At 56.8% G+C, this 20,127-nt stretch overlaps 1 protein-coding gene and 1 long non-coding RNA gene across 3 annotated transcripts; one reads left to right on the plus strand and one right to left on the minus strand.

Annotated features, from left to right (window-relative positions):
• Positions 1-2,358: 2,358 nt before the first annotated feature.
• Positions 2,359-18,237, plus strand: PRRT1B (proline rich transmembrane protein 1B). Its single transcript, XM_082696051.1, has 4 exons — positions 2,359-2,530; positions 13,655-14,109; positions 14,888-15,034; positions 15,974-18,237. Exons 1-4 carry the CDS (start codon positions 2,521-2,523, stop codon positions 16,121-16,123), a joined length of 762 nt encoding a protein of 253 aa, XP_082552177.1. The 5' UTR covers positions 2,359-2,520; the 3' UTR covers positions 16,124-18,237.
• On the minus strand, positions 10,478-13,648 carry LOC309846680. 2 transcript variants are annotated; one of them, XR_014302076.1, is made up of 5 exons: positions 12,754-13,648; positions 12,489-12,592; positions 11,631-11,805; positions 11,347-11,422; positions 10,478-10,837 (listed from the first exon to the last, which is right to left on the minus strand). It is a non-coding gene; the product is annotated as an uncharacterized lncRNA (long non-coding RNA). The 2 variants fall into 2 exon arrangements; XR_014302077.1 differs by having other exon boundaries at positions 11,631-12,592.
• Positions 18,238-20,127: the final 1,890 nt, after the last annotated feature.

The following is a 20,127-nucleotide window of genomic DNA, read 5'->3' on the forward strand; positions in this document are numbered from 1 at the left end:
TGAAACCATATGATAATCGACTCTCTCGGACCCTGCAATTGCACTCCTGGGTATTTACCCCAAAGATACAGATGTAGTGAAAAGAAGGGCCATCTGTACCCCAATGTTTTAAAGCAGAGGCTTTAACTCACTGAGCCACCCAGGCGCCCCTATGCACCAGATTTTAAATGCAGCATAAGATCTGCTTTTTTCCATACAAAGACTCCTATCTTCCTTCCCATCTGTGCAGTGACTATCACTGTTGTACAATTTACTCTATTTTTTTCCCAAGTAGGTCCCATGCCCAGCATGGAGCTTGAACTCACAACCCCGAGATCAAGACCTGAGCTGAGATCAAGAGTCAGATTCTTAGGGGCGCCTGCGTTGCTCAGTGGGTTAAAGCCTCTGCCTTCGGCTCAAGTCATGATTCCAGGGTCCTGGGATCGAGCCCTGCCTCAGGCTCTCCGCTCAGCGAGGCGCCTGCTTCCTCCTCTCTCTCTCTCTGCCTACTCCTGGTCTCTGTCAAATAAGTAAATAAAATCTTTAAAAATAAAAAAGAGTCTGATGCTTAATCAACTGCGCCACCCAGGCACCCATACAATTGACTTTTAAATGTGCTAAAAGCGGGGGCACCTGGCTGACTCAGTCAGTAACACATGTGACTCTTGATCTCAGGACCTTGAGTTCAAGACCCACCCTGGGGATAGAGCTCACTTTATTTATTTATTTTATTTATTTATTTTTTTAAAGATTTTACTCATTTTATTTGACAGAGAGAGAGATCACAAGTGGGCAGAGAGGCAGGCAGAGAGAGAGAGAGAGAGGAGGAAGCAGGCTCCTCGCTGAGCAGAGAGCCCGATGCAGGGCTCGATCCCAGGACCCTGGAATCATGACCTGAGCCAAAGGCAGAGGCTTTAACCCACTGAGCCACCCAGGTGCCCCTAGAGCTCACTTTAAAAGTGTACTAGAAACTTTGATAAAGAGCCTTTTTTTTTTTTTTTGCCTTAGTTACCTCTGCACTATTAAGACTAAAGTCATTTTTTACTGTACTGAATTTTCCATCGCCACACTTCTCTGTGTAGAGCCGTGTTTCAGTCCGATGTCTTAGTTCTTCTCCCTGAATCAGTTCCCTCAGTTTATTTCTTTTGAGTTCTCAGGGGTGTTTCTGTTTTGTTTAGTGAATGATTCCTTTTTTAGAGCGCCCTGTTCTTGTTTCCTGGAGGTCTCCCCGAATCTCTGAGGATCCTGAAGACAGGTTCTAAGTTTTCTTCTCTCTGCACCGTGTACCCCAGTTTCTTCCTGGGTTGAAGTCGAGCTTCTGTGACCCGAGCTGCTGTCTTCAGATTCCCCCCGGGGGGGGCCCTCGCCTCTCTGATGACGTCTAAGAGCAGGGGCAACCCGCCAGATGGTTGGAAATTCTGAGCGTGTGTGGGGGGCGTTTCCTAGGCTGAGTATTTTCATGCAGGAAGCCCTGGTATTTCTTTCCTTCTTTTCTTTCAAGATTTTATTTATTTGTTTGACAGAGAGGGAGACACACCCAGCAAGGGAGGGACCACAAGCAGGGGGAGTGGGAGAGGGACAAGCAGGCTTCCGGCTGAGCAGGGAGCCGGTGCGGGGCTCGATCCCAGGACGCTGGGATCATGACCTGAGGCGAAGGCAGATGCTTCTGGACGGAGCCCCCCAGGCGCCCCAACCCTGGTATGCCTGTATGTTTTCTCTCGGGCTGCTCGTCCTCCCAGGAGAGGATTCTTCTGTCCCCGCCAGGACGGTGCGAGCCCGCGGGAACCACAGCAATTGTGCAGAACTCGGGCCAAGCAACTCCCTCTTTCGGGGGGAGCGTTTTGTCCCCGACCGCGTTTAGAATCACGGCGGGCGCTGATGAAAAGCAGAGCGACCTGGCGTCCCTCTCAGTGTCTTGAAGTCCCCTCCAACGCTGCCCCTCGGCGCCGCACCCACGCGGCTTCTCTCCCGTCCACATCGGGGTGCGGGACTCCAGCCCTGCCCGCCGGGGCCGCGGCCCACCACGGCGCACCCCCCCCCGGGGCGGTGCTCGCCTCCGGGCCTCCCAGGCGCTTCCCCTCGGGTCCCCGGGGACCCCCCTTCCGCTCTGGGGAGCTCGGCTCGGAATGGAAGAAGACGTGTGGCCGCTCGGTGCGCGCCTCTGGCCTTCCCGGGTGTTTGCGCGCGGACCCAGGGCGTAGACGCGCGCTCGCGTCCTTCCCAAACTCGGATTTCCCGCGAAACTCTCCATCCCTGGGCCCTCCTGCTGCGGGAGGGGGCGAGGCCGGTCCGGCAGCCGCGACTCCCCCTCCCCCGGCTTCCGGCCCTCGGGGCGGGGGCGGGGCGCCCGCGAGGACCCCGGCCCCTCCCCGCCCCCGCTCGGCGCGCGCGGGGCCACCTGCCGGCGCAGCCGCGGGCCCTCCCCGCGTCAATCATTAACCCGCCGCGCAGCCGCCGCCGGGAAACCCGAGCCCGCGGCGCCAGGCGAGCCGGGCCCGACGGCGGCGGGAGGCGGGGCGCGGGCTGCGGGCGGCGTGCGCCATGGACGCAGGTGAGGGCTCCTGGGGGGTCCCGGCGCCCGGCCGCTTCTCCCGCGGGGGCCCCAACCTGGCCCTGGGACCCCTCCTCCGGAAGCCGGGACGCCGGGAAGATGCTGGGGACAGTTCGAGCAGCTTAGGCGGTGCCTCCCTCCGGCTCCCGGGGCGCCCCTGCGGGAGGGGCGGGGGAGGGCCGGCAACAGGTGCCCCGCGCCGGGCCGTTTGCGGGGCATGACTCCCTCTTCTGTCCCACGCCCCGTCCTTCCCCTGGGGACTTTGCCCGCCCCTCCGGCCACGCTGAAGTTCTTAAGAGTTAGGGCAGGGGGACCCGGCCGGGGAGGGAGGCGCTGCGGGACGGAACGGGGTGCGGAGACGGAGCAGAGAGATGGGCAGCGGGGGTGGGGCCGAGAGAGCCTCGTTCCGGGAGCTCCGACGGCCCCCCAGACCGCCCCCAGCGCGGGCCCGGGCCCTGCCCTCGGGAGCCCCAGGCTGGCGGAGCGGGGCGCGGTGGGGGGGAGCTGAGGGCGGCGGGCCCGGAGCTCCGCGTGGGGGGTGCGCCCCGCGCCGCCCGCCTCCCGCCCCGCCCGCCTCCCGCCCCGCTCTCGGCTGGAATGTCCGCGGAGGAGGCTCGGGTGTCGAGAACCCGAGGCCGCCAGCAAATTTATTTACTCAGCGGCCGTATCTCCGCGCCATCGGGCCAGGTATTTGCCCCGGCGGGGCCCCGGGAAGCTGCGGTTTTTGTTACGATAACTGGGGCGCTGCCGGGCGGGCCTCTGCGGGGGCCCGGCCTCCCGAGAGCACCTGCACCTGGCGGGCCCCGGGGGCGGCCGGCCGCCTCGCTTCGCGCACCTGTGAAACGGGACAGGTGCACCTGACCGTGACCTGAGATGCCTAGAACAGAGCTGGCCAGAGCTTCGCGGGTCTTGCTTTGGAGTGATTGTTACTCATGGCACAGAGGCAGCTGAGGGGTGGGGGGCGTGTCAGGGGCCTCCGGTGGCGCAGCCAGGCCCCTCGCGTTTGCTGGACCCCGTCCGCGGTCATACGGGTGGACTGTCGCGGGGCGCAGGGCCCGGCATCTCATAGATGTTCCGTCACGGTCGCTGCTGTTCCTGGCATCGCTGTTAGTGTCTTACCTGCAAAGCTCCATCTGCTCAGCGGCGACCCCCCCCCCCCCCCCCGCGCCTGAACCTGCTGAAAGCGTGGTCTTTTCATAGGGTTGGTGTGCAGAGTTGTGTTTCTGAGCCCCCAGCACCAGACAGCAGTTAGTGCCCATCACCAGCGTGCAGGATTGAGTGGCTGGCTGGCTGGGCGCCTCGGTGGGTCACCTAAGCAGAAGGCGGTTTGGGGGCTCCCTGTGGCAGGGTGGTGGCTCTGGGCTGAGAGGAAGCCTCCCGTGTAGACAGCAGATGGGACTTAACTCCGTTCCCGTGTGTTATGTCTGTTGTTGTGGACTTGGTTGTTCAAGAGCCCCAGCCCTTGGTGGTGGGGGTGGGGGGCAGTGAGGTTGGGGCCCTGGAATTCTCAAGAGCATCTAAGGAGGCTGCTCGCCCACATCCCTCCCTTCTGCTCAGGCCACTGTCCCCTCTCCCTCTGTCCCCCCGCTTCCTTCCAGCTCTCCTGTGCTCCTTACGGCCCCTTCCCATGCCCCGGTTCCGGCTGCGAGAGGAAACCTCTCTCTGTTATCCGTTGGCTTCTGCCGTGTAATAAAGCAGCCCCAAATGAGCAACGTCACACAAGAGGCATGTCATGTTTCTCAAGCTGCTGCAAATATTTGTTCTTTTGTTTATTAAATTATCATGAGCATTTACATTTATTTTTTAAGATTTTATTTTTTGAGAGAACGTGCACAAGCAGAGGAGAGAGGCAGAGGGAGAAACAGGCTCCCCACTGAGCACTGTGTAGGGCTTGATCCCAGGACCCCGGGATCATGACCTGAGCTGACCACAGCAGCATAATCGACTGACCCACCCAGGCGCCCCTGCTACAAATATTTGTGAACAAGTCTGTATGTGGTCCTATATTTTATTTCTCTTGGGTAAATACCTGTGAGTTGAGTAGTTGGACCCTATAGTCGGCATATGCTGAACTTTTAGAGAAACAGCTCAGTGTTGCCCGAGGTGGTTGCACAGTCTTCCTTTCCCAAGAGCTGGGATGTTTCACACACGCCAGAGCTCACTCGGGTCAGGGTTGTCAGTGGTTAATTCCAGCCATTCTCAGGAGGGTATAGTGATACCACCTGGTTTTAGTTGGCATTTCTAATTTTCATGGCATTTCTGGTGCCTACTGACGCCGAGCATCCTTTGTGTGCCTACGGATGATTTGGATATCCTCTTTGGTAAAGTGTTCACACACCTGTCATCTGTTTTTCCCTGGGATGTTTGACCTACTGAATTGTGAGAGTTTTTTATGCAGTTACTACAACTGCTTTGCCTGATACGTGTGTTACGAATATTTTCCTCCCGTTCTGTGACTTGCCTGTGTATGTTCTTAGTGATGGTTTTCTTCTTTAAATATTGGCTTTTCAAAAACAAATCCTAGTGTTCTTAACACACAGTGTTATTAATCTCAGGTGCACGATATAGTGATTCAACAATTTCATAACTAGGGCTCATCGAGATACGTGTCCTCTCAATCCCCTCCCGTTCACCCATGCCCCCTCCCCACCGCTGCTAACCATCTGTTTGTTGTCTGTAGTTAACACTCTCTCACATTCCACGTTCGAGTGAAATCATAGGGTATTTGTCTTTCTCTGACATTACCATTATGTCCTCTAGCTCTACCCATGTCGTTGAAAATGGCACGATTTCATTCTTTTTTTTTTTTTAAGATTTTACCTATTTATTTATTTATTTTTAAAAGATTTTATTGATTTATTTGACAGAGAGTGACACAGTGAGAGATGGAACACAAGCAGGGGGAGTGGGAGTGGGAGAGGGAGAAGCAGGCTTCCCGCCGAGCAGGGTCCTTCACCCAGGACCCTGGGATCATGACCTGAGGCAAAGGCAGACACTTAACTGGCTGAGCCACCCAGGTGTCCCAGATTAATTTGCTGTTTTATTAAGGATATTTTTGTACTTATATTCATGAGGGATATTGGTCTCTAATTTTCCTTTTTTGTAACATTTTGGCTTTTGGTATCAGGCTTATGCTGGCCTCATCGGATGAGTTGGGTAGTGATCTTAGCTCCTCTATTTAAAAAAAAAAATCTGATATTAGTGTTATCTTCTTCTTTGAGTGTTTGATAGGCTTTAGCAGTGAAACCATCCAAGCACAGAACTTTTCTGTTTTGGGTAACAAATTTAATTTTTTAGTGAATTCACAAGTATTCAGAGTTCCTGTTTCTTCTTGTGTTAGTTTTAGAGAGTTGGAGAGAGAAATTTCTTTCATCTGTGTTGTCAGATTTGTGGGCACAAAGTTGTTCATGGTATTCTCCTAATCTTCTTTTAGGATCTGTAGGATCCTTGTTTTAGGATTCTTGTAGGATCTGTGATGATAGCCCCTTTTTCATTCCCAACATGGTTATTTATGGTTTATTTCTTGATACATCTAGAGGTTTGTCAGTTTTGATCTTTTCAAACAACGAACTTTGACTTTGTTAATTTTTCTTTTCTTTTCTTTTTTTAAAAGATTTTATTTATTCGACAGAGAGACACACACACAGAGGGAGCACAAGCAGGGGAAGTGGAAGAGGGAGAAGCAGATTTCCCGTCAAGCAGGGAGTCCAATCCCAGGACCCTGGGATCACGACCTGAGTCGAAGGCAGAGGCTTAACGACTGAGCCACCCAGGCGCCCCTCTTTTCTTTTTAAAAAGAGACTACAAGAGCCCATGCGTATGAGCAGGGGGACCAGCAGGGAGAGGGTGAAGCAGGAGCCTGATGTGGGACTCGATCCTAGGGTCCTGGGATCATGATGGAAGCTGAAGGCAGATGCTTACCCAGGCGCCCTGACTTTGTTAATTTTTCTATTGTCTGTTTTCTATTTCATTAATTTTTGTAAAAATATTTTATTTTTTTAAGTATTCTCTCTACCCAGCATGAGGCTTGAACTCATGACCCCGAGATCAGGAGTCACACACTCCTCAGCCAGGCACCAGCCAGGTGTCCCTGATGTTTGTTCTTTATTATTTTCATCCTTTTATCTACATTGTGTTTACTTTGCTCTTCCTTTTCTAGCAAGATCCCCGGGTGGACTCTTATGTCCTTGATTTGAGATCTTCCTTCTTTTCTTCTTTTTTTTTTTTTTAAGATTTTATTTATTTATTTGACAGAGATCACAAGTAGATGGAGAGGCAGGCAGAAAGAGAGAGAGGAGGAAGCAGGCTCTCTGCTGAGCAGAGAGCCCAATGCAGGGGTCCTGCAGGATCCCAGGACCCTGAGATCATGACCCAAGCTGAAGGCAGAGGCTTTAGCCCACTGAGCCACCCAGGCGCCCCTGCCTTCTTTTCTAATATAATCATTTAAAGCTCTGTGTTTCCCTCTATAAACGGCTTTAGCTGCATCTCCCACTTTTTTTTTTTTTTTTTTTTTTTGACAGAGAGAGAGAGAAAGAGAGAGACCACAGTAGGCAGAGAGGCAGGTAGAGAGAGAGAGGGGAAAGCAAGCTTCCTGCAGAGCAGAGAGCCGGACGTGGGGCTCGATCCCAGGACACTGGGATCATGACCTGAGCCAAGGGCAGAGGCTTTAACCCACTGAGCCACCCACGTGCCCCACATCTCTCACATTTTGATGTGTTGTTTTTTCATTGTTCTTCAGTTCAAGATGTTTTCTAATTTACTGCATGATTTTATTTTTGATCCATATATTCTTTAGAAGTATGTCATTTAATTTTCAGGTATTTGATTCTACACAGATTGTTGTTCTTGGTTTCTAACTTATTTCTGATGTGGTTGGTCAGAGACACAGTCTGGATTATTTTAATCCCTATAACACTGAGACTTGTTCTGTGGCCTGGCACGTGGTCCTTGGTGACTGTACCTTGTGTGCTTGAGAAAAGTTGTTGGATGTAGGATTCGGTAAACATCAGTTGGGTTAAGATGGTTTATAACTTTGCTCAGATCAATTATGTCCTAACTGATGGCTTGTCTAGTTATTGTATCAATTGCTATAGGAGAGATATTAGAGTCTTTTGTTACTATGGTATATTTTGTTTGTGTATTTCTGTAAATTTTCATTTCATGTATATTGAATATTGAAGCTCTGTGATTAGGCACACATACATTTATAACTATTCTGCCTTCCTGGTGATTTGTCCCTTTTATCATTATCAAGGGTTCCTCTTTATTACTGATAATGCTCTGTCTTGAAAACTATTTTATCTGATATTGAAATCCACTTTAACCTTTTTTGCTTACTATTTCTGTGGTATATCTTTCCCACCCATGTACTTTCAATCTTTCTGTATTTTTCTGTTTAAAATGTGCTTGAGGGGGGCGCCTGGGTGGCTCAGTGGGTTAAAGCCTCTGCTTTCACCTCAGGTCATGATCTCAGGGTCCTGGGATCGCTCTGTCAAATAAATAAAAATAAATAAATAAATAAAATCTTTTAAAAAAGTGTGCTTATGGGCATCTGGGTGGCTCAGTCGGTTGGGCATCAGGATCCTTGCTCAGCAGGGAGCCTACTTATCCTTCTGCCTTTTCCTGCCACTCTGGGTGCCTATGCACTTGTACTCTCTCTCTCTGACAAATAAATAAAAAGAGCAAGAGCATGTGTGCACAGGAGCGGAGGAACAGCAGGCAGAGGAAACAGGCTCCCTGGGAGACCCATGTGGGGCTCGATCCCCTGACTCTGGGATCATGACCTGAGCTGAAGGCAGACACGTAACCGACTAAGCCACCCAGGTGCCCTGGCCTATGATTTTTCTCTTCTGTGGCATCCTCGTCTGGTTTTGCTCTCGGGAACGCTGGCCTCATCAATGGAGCGTGGACGTGTCCCCTCTGCTTCATTTGTGGAAGTGTTGGAGGAGGACAGCTGTTTGGTAGAATTCACCAGTGAGGCCATGTGCCTCTGAACTTCGGTTTGTTGGGAGACTCTTGATGGACGGACTCTGTCTCCTCCTCTCATGGGTCTGTTTGGTTTTGTTGTATTTTCACAATTCTGTTTTGTATGTTTCTAGGACTTTGTTGATCTCTTTTGGGTTGCCCCGTCATTGTTACATAATTGTTCATAGTCTTTTTATGATTCTTTGTATTTCTGTGGTCTCTGTTGAAACATCTTGTGTTTTTGTTTCTTTTTCCCTTTGTGACAAATCTGTAGGTTTGTCAATTTTATCTTTTCAAAGAACTAGCGCTTAGTTTCATTGATTTCTTTTCTCTCTTTAGTCTCTATTTGTGCTCTCATCTTTGTTATTTCCTTCCTTCTCCTAACTTTGGGCAGCATTTCCCCCTGATTTCTTGAGGTGTAAAGTCAGGTTGTTGATTTGAGACTTTCTTGTTCTTCGGTCAAGCATGGATTACTACGAACTTCCCTCCTGGAGCTGCTTTGGCTGCGTCCCATACATTTGGAATGTTGTATTTCCATATTCCTTAGTCATGAGGCATTTTGTTTTTTAATTTGCCTTTTGATTCCATCTTTGACTCTGTGGTTGGTCAGCAGCAAGTGTTGATTTTCCACATACCTGTGATTTTTCTAGTTTTCTTCCTGTAATTACTTTTTAGGTTTTTTTGTTTTGTTTTAAGATTGCATTTGTGACAGAGGGAGAGAGACAGCGAGAGAGGGAACACAAGCCAGGGTGGGGAGGGTGGGTGGGAAAGGAAGAAGTAGGCTTCCCACCGAGCAGAGAGCCTGATGTGGAGGAGCTTGATCCCAGGACCCTGGCATCATGACCTGAGCCAAGTACAGATGCTTAACAACTGAGCCACCCAGGCCCCTCTGCTTTTTAGGTTCTTCTTTTGTTTTGTTTTTATCACTGTGGCTCGAGAAGATCTTTGGGAAGGTTTCAGTCTTGAATTTATTAAGACTTGCTTGTGGCCTCACATGTGTTCTGTACTGGTGATGCTCTTGTGCCCTGGAACAGTGTATATTTCCTTGGGCTTGGGTAAGATGTCCTGTGTAGTTCTAGGTCTATCTGGTCTGACATGTTTAAGACTGGTGTTTCCTTATTGATAATTCTGTCTGGACATTCTGTCCATTGATGTATGTGGGCATTGAAGTTCGTGCTATTACAATGTTGCCGTCTCTGTTTCTTCCTTTTGATCTGTTAATATTTGCTTGTATACTGGGTACTGCTGTGCTGGCAGCAAACATGGTTATAATTGCTGTATCCTCCTGTTGGACCTCTGTATCCTTATGTAATACCCTTGTCTCTTATTACAGTTTTTGTTTGTTCAATTTAGTTAGTTAGTTATAGAGAGAGAGCAAGAGCTAGTGGGCGTATGCGTGCATGGGTAGGGGAGAGGCAGAGGGAGAGGGAGAGAACCTTCAGCAGACTCCATGCTGAGTGCACGGGCTCAGTCTCACGACCCTGAGATTGAGACCTGAGCCAAGACAGAGTCGGATGCTGAACCAACTGAGCCACCCAAGCACCCCACAATCTTTGTTTTAAAGTTTACTTTGATATAAACACAGCTACACTCGCCTTTTTTTTGGTTTGCATTTGCACGGGATACCTTTTTCCATCTCTTCAATTAAAGTGTGTGTGTCCTTCCGTATGAAGTCAGTCTCTTGGAGGCAGCATAGAAATGGGTCTTTTTTTTTTTTTTCCCCAGACACTCAGTGTCTTTTGACTGGAGAATTTATGCCATTGACACTTAATTATTTTTTTAAGATTTTTATTTATTTATTTGAGAGTGAGAGAGAACCAGCAAGAGGAGGGGCAGAGGGAGAGGCAGGCTCCCTGCTGAGCAGTTTTTTTTTAAGCTTTTATTTTTTAATGGATTTGAGAGAGCGCGCGAGTGTGTGCGAGAGCACATGGGGGTGGGGGTCAGAGGGAGATGCGGACCCCCTGCTGAGCCCCCCCAGGCTTTGTAGGGGACATTGGCATTTAATTAATTGATAGGTGTATACTTCTGCCCCGGCTTGGTGGTCATCTGGTGGTCCTTTATGCCGGTCTGGGTCTGTCCCCTACAAATGCAGCTCGGGGCTGAGTCCACAACCCGTGTGGATCCGGTCTCGGGCGACTAATCGTCCCGGTTTGTTTGAGACTAAGGGTTTTCACAGGATGTGTGATTTCTGGTCGTCTGAGAGTCTTGGGGAAACAGACCCACTGGTCGCCCCCATTCACGTACACAAGCAGGGGCGCCCCCTCTGCCGCCCTCCCTTTCCAGGCGTTGGTCTTTCTGCTCCTAGGCGGCTTCTCTGGTGTGATCCGAAGCTGCCCCCTTGCTCTGGAAGGCAGGGAGAGACTGCAGGGAGGGGGCCCAGATGGGCAGGTGGCGGGGTTCGTGAGCAAGGGGACACACAGAAGAGGCTCCTCGTGGGGGCCACAGGGTTGGCGGGTCACCACTGCCACATCTTAAACGAGTCTGTAGAGTGGCCTTAACTGGGCTCAGTCACAGATCCTGTCTGGGTGGTCTCAGCACTGGGGCTGTGGGTTGTGACCTGGGGGAAGCCTGCGGGGCTGGGGGTTGGGGAAGCGAGTGGGGACCCACGTTCCCAGGACAGGAGGGGGGTGAGGAGCCTCCGAATGCTGGGGCCCAGCTACTGGGTCATCTATGCTCACATCCCCTCCATGGCCTCCTCACTCTTCCGCCTGCGGGGCCCTTTCTGGCTTCCTTCCGTCGGGACGTGACGGGGTTTCTGGAGCGGCTTCAGTCCCCTGTCCTGCCCCATCATGTCGCTCGGGGTGGCCCCCGGAGCTGGAGGGAAATGAGAGAAGGTCTGTGGGAACCCACACCTTTGACGGTCGCTTTTGTGTTTCAACTCCACTGTCTGTCCACTTTGGGTCACTTTCAGTGTTTTCAGGTAGTTTCCTTTTGTATTTTATTTATTTGTCAGAGAGGGAGAGAGAGAGAGAAAGTGAGCATGAGCTGGGGGAGGGGCAGAGGGAGAGCCAGGCTCCCCACCGAGCAGGGAGCCCCATGCGGGGCTCGATCCCAGGACCCCGGGATCCCGACCCGAGCTGAGGGAAGCCGCTTCACCAGCCGAGCCCCCTGGGTGCCCCGTCTTCACCCCTGTTACCTGCACAGTTCGGGGGCACCGAGCACGTCCACACTGCCGTGTGGCCACTGCCGCCGGCCGGCCGTTCTCCGAAAGCGTCGGTCTTCCCCGCCTGAAATCCGCCTCCGTCTCACGCTGCCTCGCCCTTGCTCTCCGGCCCTTGGTAACCGGCCGTGGGGAGAGGTTTTTGAAGCCTCTGCTTGGAAGTTGTTTTTAAGAATATTTTATCGATTTACTTGAGAGAGAGCGAGTGTGAGTTTGAGCGAGTGGGGGAGGAGCACAGGAGAGGGACGAGTGGGCTCCGGACTGAGCGTGGAACCCGACGCGGGGCTCGATCCCACGACACTGAGGTCATGACCTGAGCCAAAATCCGGAGTCGGACACTTCACCGTCCGGACCCCCCAGGCACCCCTGGAAGGTGTTTATCAGTGTTCTGTTGGCCAAAGCGTGTCACATGCCCCGTCCACATTCAAGGGACACAGGGCTAGGGAGTGGCCACAGGTGACAGTGTGGAGCATAAACCCCCTCCCCGCCCCCGCAGGTCTGGGAGTGACACCCTGGCTGCTGGGAGTGGGAGGCTGGGGCGTTCGCTGGGGTTCAGCACTCCTTGCTCTTGGGGACCCCTTCTGTTGAGCATCCCTGGCCTCGGACTCTGCCTACCAGTTCCAGTGGGGGACGGTGTTGGCGGGGGTCTGGGAGGGGAGAAGGCCAGGGATGGGAGGGGCTGGCTCAGCAAGGCTCCTCCCTCCTCTCCCGCTGCCGCTACAGCTGTTCACTTCTCTCCCTGCCTCTTACAACCTGTACGAGAGCGTTTGGGTAGTAGACGTCCAAAGCCAGGCCCTGGGCCGCCCACCCTGCCGCGAGGCCTTGCACGCCCACCCACGTCTCGCTTGCAGGGCCTTCCTGATACTCAGAGGTACTCAGCTGGTCAGGGTGCCCTTCAGGACTTGTAGAACCTGCTTGGGTATCTCCGGAGAGACACCCTGGGCAAGAAGAGTCTGTTACTTTACCAGCACAAACGGGTTTATTTAGGAAGAGCAGAGACTTGAAATTTGGGACGGGTAAGCTGCAGCAAAATCACAGGCAAGTCCAACAAAGAAAGGAGAGGAGCGTGGCTTTATGGAGAGGGCAAACGGTTCCTCACCGGCTGAGCTGCTGGGGCGGCGGATTTCTCGTCGGAGAAGCGGCGTCCGTCCTTCCCCGTTGGGTCTGCAGCCATGACTCCCTCCTGTGGCCGGGGCCTCTGCTGGGGTCTCTGAGTGATGGTTCTTCCTGGAATTGACGCTGAGGGGACAGTTCTCCCATCTGGCCTCCTGTCTCCGTGTTAGTGAGCTTTCCCTGTGTGGGTTTCCCCAGGAATGAGCGCATGGATGCTGCAGGCCAGGGTCAGGGCTGGAGGGTCAGGGCTGGAGGGCAGCTGGGCGCCTGGGGGCCTCTGAGCTCTCACCCACCGACCCGCTGCTGGTGGGCTTTTCCCCACCCGCTGCTCTGCTCTCTGCCCCTTCTCCACCCCCATTCAGGCTCCTGTTTCCTCTGTGCCTCAGCGGGCATTTGCCCTGTAGTGACCTCCTGGCTCTTTGAGGTCAGCCCATTGGCCAGGGTCTGCTACCCCGGTGGCCCCCATCTTCCCTGGCTCTCAAGCCAGGAATCGCTTTGGCTCAGCTCTTCTCAGAGCAGATCTCAGGGGCTGCCCTGGACAGATCCTTGCCTGGTCCAGTTGGCCAGCAACAGGGCCGCGGGCGCAGGACGAGTGCCCAGCAGCAGCCAGCAGGGGCAAGGCCTGTGTTCCAGCCCAGCCTGGTGACGCGCCGGCCGAGTGACGCCAGCAAGCCCCCTGCCCTCTTGTCCCACACTTGCGCTTTGGGTAGATTGTTCTAGCACCCGCCGCGGGGAGAGGCCCGAGTGCGGGATGTGGGCGGGCGGGGATGGGCAGCGCCAATGGAACTTTCTCCCTGGAGGGGCCGTGATCTGCAGCAGGGAGGCAGGAGGAGTCCCACCTGGCTGGGGGGCACTTGGGGCTCACAGCACCTGGGGTTTCTTTCCAGGAGCCGATGCAGAAGGGGGCGGGGGCCCCGCAGCCTCCGAGGACCCCCGGAGCCCCGCGCTCCCGCAGCTCCCGTGTCGCCCGCGGCTCCTGGATGAGGACGGAGGGCCCAGCAAGGAGGTGGCCGTGGATGGGGGCAGCGCCCCCGCTGCGGAGGAACCTCCGGCCCAGGCCGAGGCCGTGGCCGCTTCCCCCGCCCAGGCTGAGCCTGCGGGCGAGGCCCAGCAGGGCCCCAAGGTGGCAGCCGGCGGGGTGCCCAACATCGGCTTCGTGGGCGAGCCCCCGCCCTACGCGCCACCGGACCCCAAGGCCGTGCACCTGCTGTACCCGCCCTTCCCACAGGGGCCGGTCCTCTTCCAGCCCGGGCCCTCGCCCCAGGCCCTGTACCCACCGCCGCCGGCCGCGCCCCTGTACCCCGCGCCCGCTGCGCCGCCGCTCTTCGCACCCTTCCCGGTGGTGAGTGGGCCCGGCCCCCCGCCTCCCTCCCCACCCTGGGACCCCTGCGCCAGGGCCACTTATTTCCCGTGCAGTCCCCTTGTACACACGCACTTACCTCCCAGGAAGCCCCCTTGCCGCCCCCCACTCACCGCAGCCTCCTTCTCCAGGGGAGAGCTTGGGAGATGGAGAGACGGAAAGTCACTGTCCGCGACCCCTGCAGATGAGGGACTTGCAAAGGACTCCGCAGCTTGAGGGGGTGGGCAAGCCTGGAAGGCTTCCCAGAGGTGGGGGCATTTGAGCTGAGTTCTGAGGGCTGAAGAGGAGCTTTCAGGCAGCGGGGAGGAGGAGGAGGGGCTCTCTGGGCACAGGCCTGGGGGATGGCCAGGCCCCCCCTGTTCTGGGGATGATGGGGGTCAGTTCAGCTTCGTGAGGAGACAGGGTAGGAGGGTGGGGTCTCTAGTGCAGGCCCCAGGGCCTTTGAGTGGCAGGTGACTTGATTAGGCTTTTAGAAACACCGAGGGACCCCAGGGTGCCTGTCGGGGAGAGCTTAGAGGACCTGTGGTAGGAACCCAGTCGGGGCCGGGGAGACGGAGACGGGCCCCTGGCTGTGTGCAGAGCGCAGAAGCGAGGGGGCTCCTGGGGGCTGGTGACAGGCGCGGTTGTGGCCCCAGAAGGCAGAGGGGGGCCCTCGCCTGGCCCCTTGGTGACCTGCAGCCTCACCTGTGGGGGTGGGGGGGTGGCGGTGTCCCCGGATGACTGTCCCCTCATTGCGGGGTCGTGGCTTCCGTCCCCGCAGTACAACGGCCCTGTGGCCGGCATGTCAGCCCCCGCCACCGCCGCCGAGCACAGGCCACTGCCCAAGGACCACATGATGGAGTCGGTGCTGGTGACGCTCTTCTGCTGCCTGCTCACGGGGCTCATCGCCGTCGTGTACTCGCACGAGGTAGGCGGGGGTGGGCAGGCGGGTGCCGGGCAGGGGACCTGGGGGGTCCTCGGCCCTCCTGTCTCCGCGCCACACCCCTGGAGAGCCGCTCTAGAAAATGCGGCTAAACCAGTTTGTAACGAAGGTGTGAATGACTGAGGAGGCCCGGACCGGCCTCGGTGCGGGCTTGTGTTTCACGGGCTGGAGGCCGCCGTTCGTCCGTCCGCCCGGTTCTGCCCGCCGCCCCCTTCCCGTCTCCTCGTCCGCCCCCTGCCCAGCTGCCCGCCTCCCTGGTCTCTGCTCTCCCTCCGTCACCCACTCACGCCTCCGTTATCTGTGAACTCAGTCGCTGTCCCTGTCTGTCCACCATCTGTCCGTCCGTCTGTCCGTCCGCCTGTCCATCCGTCTGTCCGTCCGCCTGTCCATCCCCTGCATAACTTCTGTCCGTCTGTCCATCCCCTGCATAGCTTCCTTCCTTCGTCCTGACGTTCCTGACCGGGCACGGGGTTGGTCCCTGGGGACCCGGTGATGAGGATGTTCTGGGAAACGGAGTAGGCGAGGCCCCAGGGCTTCTGCGTGGGGCAGAGCTGGCCCGCGCGCCGGTCAGGCTCCCCCCCGTCCTAGAGCTGGGGGGTGGGGGGAGGGCGGCTCTGGGGACTGCTCGGAGGGGACTCGGGAGGCCACCACCCAGCCACCCGTGAGCTCTGGCTCCCCCACTAGCCGCATGGCCCCGGCTGAGCCTTTGCTTCTGCCGCTGCAGAGTGGGGGCGACAGTGCCCTAGGCTGGGGTCGGTGTGACGGTGGCCCAGGCTGTGGCTCGGGGGCCGTGGCCTCCGTGGCTGCGGCCACGTCCCGCGCAGTGGCGCGGGCAGGTCGCAGGCGTGTCAGGGCGCCGGTACCGCGGGCCGGGCGTGGGGAGCGCGGGGCTCTGTGTCCACACCCGCCTCCGTCTCGTTGCAGACCCGCGCGGCCCTGAGCAGGGGGGACCTGGCGCAGGCGGAGGAGGCGTCCCGCAAGGCCCGCTCGCTCGTGCTCTTCAGCCTGCTCTTCGGGGTGTTCGTGTCCGCCGGCTGGGTCGTCTACGTGCTGGTGGCACTCTACCTGCCCTGAGGGCCGCGGCGACGCACAGGGACACCCAAGCCGCACGGACTCTGTCTGTGGACTCTGAGCCCTGCCCGTGGCCACCTGTCGCCTACAGAGGGGCCCCGGGGGCAGGAACAGCTGGGGTGTGGCGCCCTCGGCACAGCCGCGGCGGGGCCTCACCCCTCCCGGTGGCCCCCCGGCCGCGCCCTAACTGACCTGCTGCGGGGCCCGGGCCCGCCGCAGCCCCCGGCCTCCGTGCTTCCTCCCGAGGTCTTTCGGGGGCCGCGCTGGCTCGGCCCCCGGGGCCCTTGCCTCCCCCTCCCACCCGGGAGAGCCCCGGAGGGACCAGCGCTCTCCTTGTCCCCCGAGCCGACTCCGGCCCCAGCCACCTGCAGCCCGGCCTGGTGACCGAAGGCAGAGCCGCTGGTGTTTCTTCTTCCCCGTGGGGAGCCGAGCGGCGTCCGCTCTCCTCGGTAGCTCCCGGCGGACGGTTCGGAGCCCCTGCCCCGACCCCGGAGCCCGGCGCTCTCATGCCGACTCCGGGGCAGGAACCAGGGCCCCCGCGTCTGGTCAATAAACAAGAAGCCAGCCCCGGGCCGAGCTTCGCCTGCTGCTTCCGGGCTCCCGGGCCGGGCGAGCGGCGGCGTCTGTGCCCCGCGGGGCTCTGGGGCTGTCCTGGCTGCGGTCACTGAGGCACTGTCTGGGGAAGGCAGCTCTGGCCGGGTCTGTGGGTTGCTCCTGTTGCGTGGCCCCTCTGCGATGTGACCCGTTTCTCAGGGGGCGGCTTCTCCCCTCCGTCCCGCCTCCTGCTGACTCTGGCCGCCTGCAGTCTTCCGGTCGGCCCCACTCCCGCTCCTCCGGGCCCTGACTTTATCGCCCACCCATGGAGGCTCCCCTGGGGGTCCCCTGTGTGGCGAGGGCCACCCTGGCCGGGGAGCACTCAGGTCGCCCCAGAGGCTGCTGGTGGCCTGGAGCGGTGCACGTGCGTGTCTCCGCTTCGTGCCTGGTACCCCCCGGTCAGCTGTGGTCCTGAGAATGGCCTTCCGCGCTAGCAAGGCTCAGAGCCGTCTGCAGAGGAAGGGGGCTCGGGGAGTGGGGCGCGGAGGCCTCCTGCAGCTTCCCGGCCCTTGACCTTCCCACTTGTCCAGGCCCCGGCCCCGGTCCCTGCCTTCAGAGAAGCTCTTCCCTCCCTTCCCCGGTCCTTCCCTTTCTTCTCTTCTCCTCCCCCTTCCTTCCTTCTTTCTTTTCTGTTTTATGAATTTTATTTATTTGGCACAGAGCACAAGCAGGCAGAGTAGCAGGCAGAGGGAGAAGCAGGCACCCCGCCAAGCCAGGAGCCCGATGCGGGGCTCGATCCCAGGACCCCCAGATCACGACCTGAGCCAAAGGCAGGCGCTAACCCACGGAGCCACCCAGGCCCTGGAGTTTCTGGTTTCTTGAGAAAATTGGGATTTCCCCATCTGTAAAATGGGGTGGCAGCGGTGCAAGCTGATCCGGGAGTGGTGGGCAGACTCGTGGGGACCCCACGGGTGTCCCGCACAGAGCCGGGACCAGCTGCGTACGGACGGTGGGGACTTCTGTAGGGTCTCCCACAGCCAGCGGTTTTGAGAGAGCAGGGAGCAGGCCCTCACCATGGGCTGAAGCACAGCCCGGAGCTTCCCAACCAGGGAGGAAAAGCCATTCATGGCGTTTTCCTGGGAAGGTGTCCAGATCCTCAAAGGGGCCTGTGACTCGAGATAAAAACCCATCCGCATAGCGAGGAGGAAGTCCCCCACCCAACCCCACTGAGCCACACCAGAAAGACTGATCGAGTGAGATCAACTGTGCCCCGACCGTGCGCGCTCACAGCCTGCAGCCGCCCCGGGAGCTGCCGAAGTCAGGACCGCTCGGGGCGCCTGGGGGCTCAGCTTGTTAATCCTCTGCCTTTGGCTCAGGTCCTGGTCTTGGGGTCCTGGGGTCGAGCCCCAAGTCGGGCTCCCTGCCCAGTGGGGAGCCTGCTTCTCCTCTCCCTCTGCACCTCCCTTCCTCTCCCACTTGTGCTCTCTCTCTCTCTCAAATAAATAAAATCTTAAAAAAAAATCAGGACGGCATGGCTTTGCCACAGAGATGGGTCAGTGAAAAATAATAGAAAGCCCAGAAAAGATTCCGAGTGTGTAGATCTGTGTGTTAATATCTGATCGAAATGGCATTTTTTAAGTATTGGGAGAGTCAAGGAAGGCTCATACTACAGAGTTGGTTATCTGGTTGGAAAAAATAATTCTTTATAATTACATGCAAAAACAACTCCGAGACGGGTTAAAGAGCTAAGTGTAAAACAGCCCTCCGCTGGCGACAGAGGATGGCCGGGGAGGTCTGCAGCTCGGGGCGCTGGGCGAGAGGGGGGGACGGCGTGTCCGGCGAGTACGGATGTGGACCGCGAGGCGGCTTCCGTCGTCAGCCTGGGGCAGACCGGTCGGGATACGCCGGGAGCCGGCGACGGACTCAACTCGGACTCTCACTGCCGGTGTGCGCTGGCCCGCTGTTTGTGGCCTCCTTGCAGAATGCACGCACCATGCGCTCACATGTGTGTACGCGCAAAGAACAGTCTAGAAGGGTACCTTCGGCGGCTGACAGCAGCTGCCCTGGGAGGGGGCGGGCGAGGAGGGCTTGCGCGGTCCGTTGCTGCGCTTTCGAACGGGTGGGCTGGTGCGCTGTGTCCCTGAAAGGAACCGGAAAGGCGCACGCCTTTTAGGGTTTGCAGCGGGGAGGGAGGAGTCTGTTTCCCGAAGCTTCCAGTCCGGCCTGGGAGACTTTTATCAGACCGTGTAGTCACCAGAGCACCCCAAGGGAGGGCGCTGGGCAAGTCCTAAATGTCGGGTGGAACCGAGGCGGAGCGGGTTCGGGTGTGACAGCAGAGAGGTCGCGGTCGCCTGGTGTCGAGGGGTTCGCCCTGGGCGTGCTGAGGAGAGGCTTTCCTGCGGTCGGGTGTGTGTGTGTGTGTGTGTGTGTGTGTGTCCGCTGAAACGTGCAAGGAGATGCTGCGGGCCGCACCCCAGCAGCGGAGGGGCCGGCGGCTGTCCTCCGTCTAAGTCGCGGCGCGGGTGGTAGTGAGCCCGCGGCCAGGCCGCGGCACCTGCAGCTGCGGACGGAGGGAAGTGGCTCCTGATGTGTTCTCCGTGCGGTCGCCCGACGCAAGCGAGTTCTCGGTTGCGAGGTGCACATATGTCTTTTCCTTCGTGGATGAGCTTCTTGTGGCTTAGGAAGAACTCCCCCATTCCGAGGTCATGAAGCTATTCTCTTCTGTGGTCTTCTAGCGCTGGGTTCACTGGTGGCGGATTTGCACATCCGGACCTGTCAGCTCCCCGGAGTAGACCCCAGAGGGCTGTGTCCGTCTAGTGTTGTTCTGTGTCACACTTCGTGACTGCGGTGGACGGCTAAGTCTTGAAGTTGGGAACATCAAGCCCTCCCACCATCTTTACGGGTCTTGGCCATTTAAAATCATTTGTATTGTGCGCCTGGGGGGCTCCGTCGTTAAGCCTCTGCCTTCGGCTCAGGTCATCTTAGAGTCCTGGGACCCAGCCCCGCATCAGGCTCTCTGCACAGCGGGGAGCCTGCTTCCCCCTCCCTGATTCCCCCTGCTTGTGTTCCTTCTCTCTCTCTCTCTCTCTCTCTCTCTGGCAAATAAATAAATAAATAAATCTTTAAAACCATTTGTCCCTGAGATCATGACCCAAGCCAAAGGCAGAGGCCTAACCTACTGAGCCACCCAGGTGCCCATAAAACCAATTGTATTTTTAATGAACTTTAGAATTAACTTGTCAATTTTCACCAAAATCAAGATTAGGATTTTGACTAAGATTGTTTTAAATCTGTGGATTAATTTGGGAACAGTTGATATCTTTACAGTGCTAACTTTTCCAACAAAAACGGTAAATCTCCTTATCTGTTTAGGTGTTTTTTTTTTTTTTTTCTTTAAGATATTATTTATTTGACAGAGATAGACCACGAGTAGAGGAAGCAGCAGGCAGAGGGAGAAGCAGGCTCCCCACTGA

The sequence above is a fragment of the Mustela nivalis genome (assembly GCF_964662115.1).
Source record: "Mustela nivalis genome assembly, chromosome: 13".
In the NCBI taxonomy this organism is placed as follows: Eukaryota; Metazoa; Chordata; class Mammalia; order Carnivora; family Mustelidae; genus Mustela; species Mustela nivalis.

Bases quoted from the DNA above. Each gene is read 5' to 3' on its own strand.
- PRRT1B (XM_082696051.1), top strand. The intron at 14,110-14,887 runs GTGAGTGGGCCC...CCGTCCCCGCAG, and splicing joins TCTTCGCACCCTTCCCGGTG to TACAACGGCCCTGTGGCCGG. The intron at 15,035-15,973 runs GTAGGCGGGGGT...GTCTCGTTGCAG, and splicing joins CCGTCGTGTACTCGCACGAG to ACCCGCGCGGCCCTGAGCAG.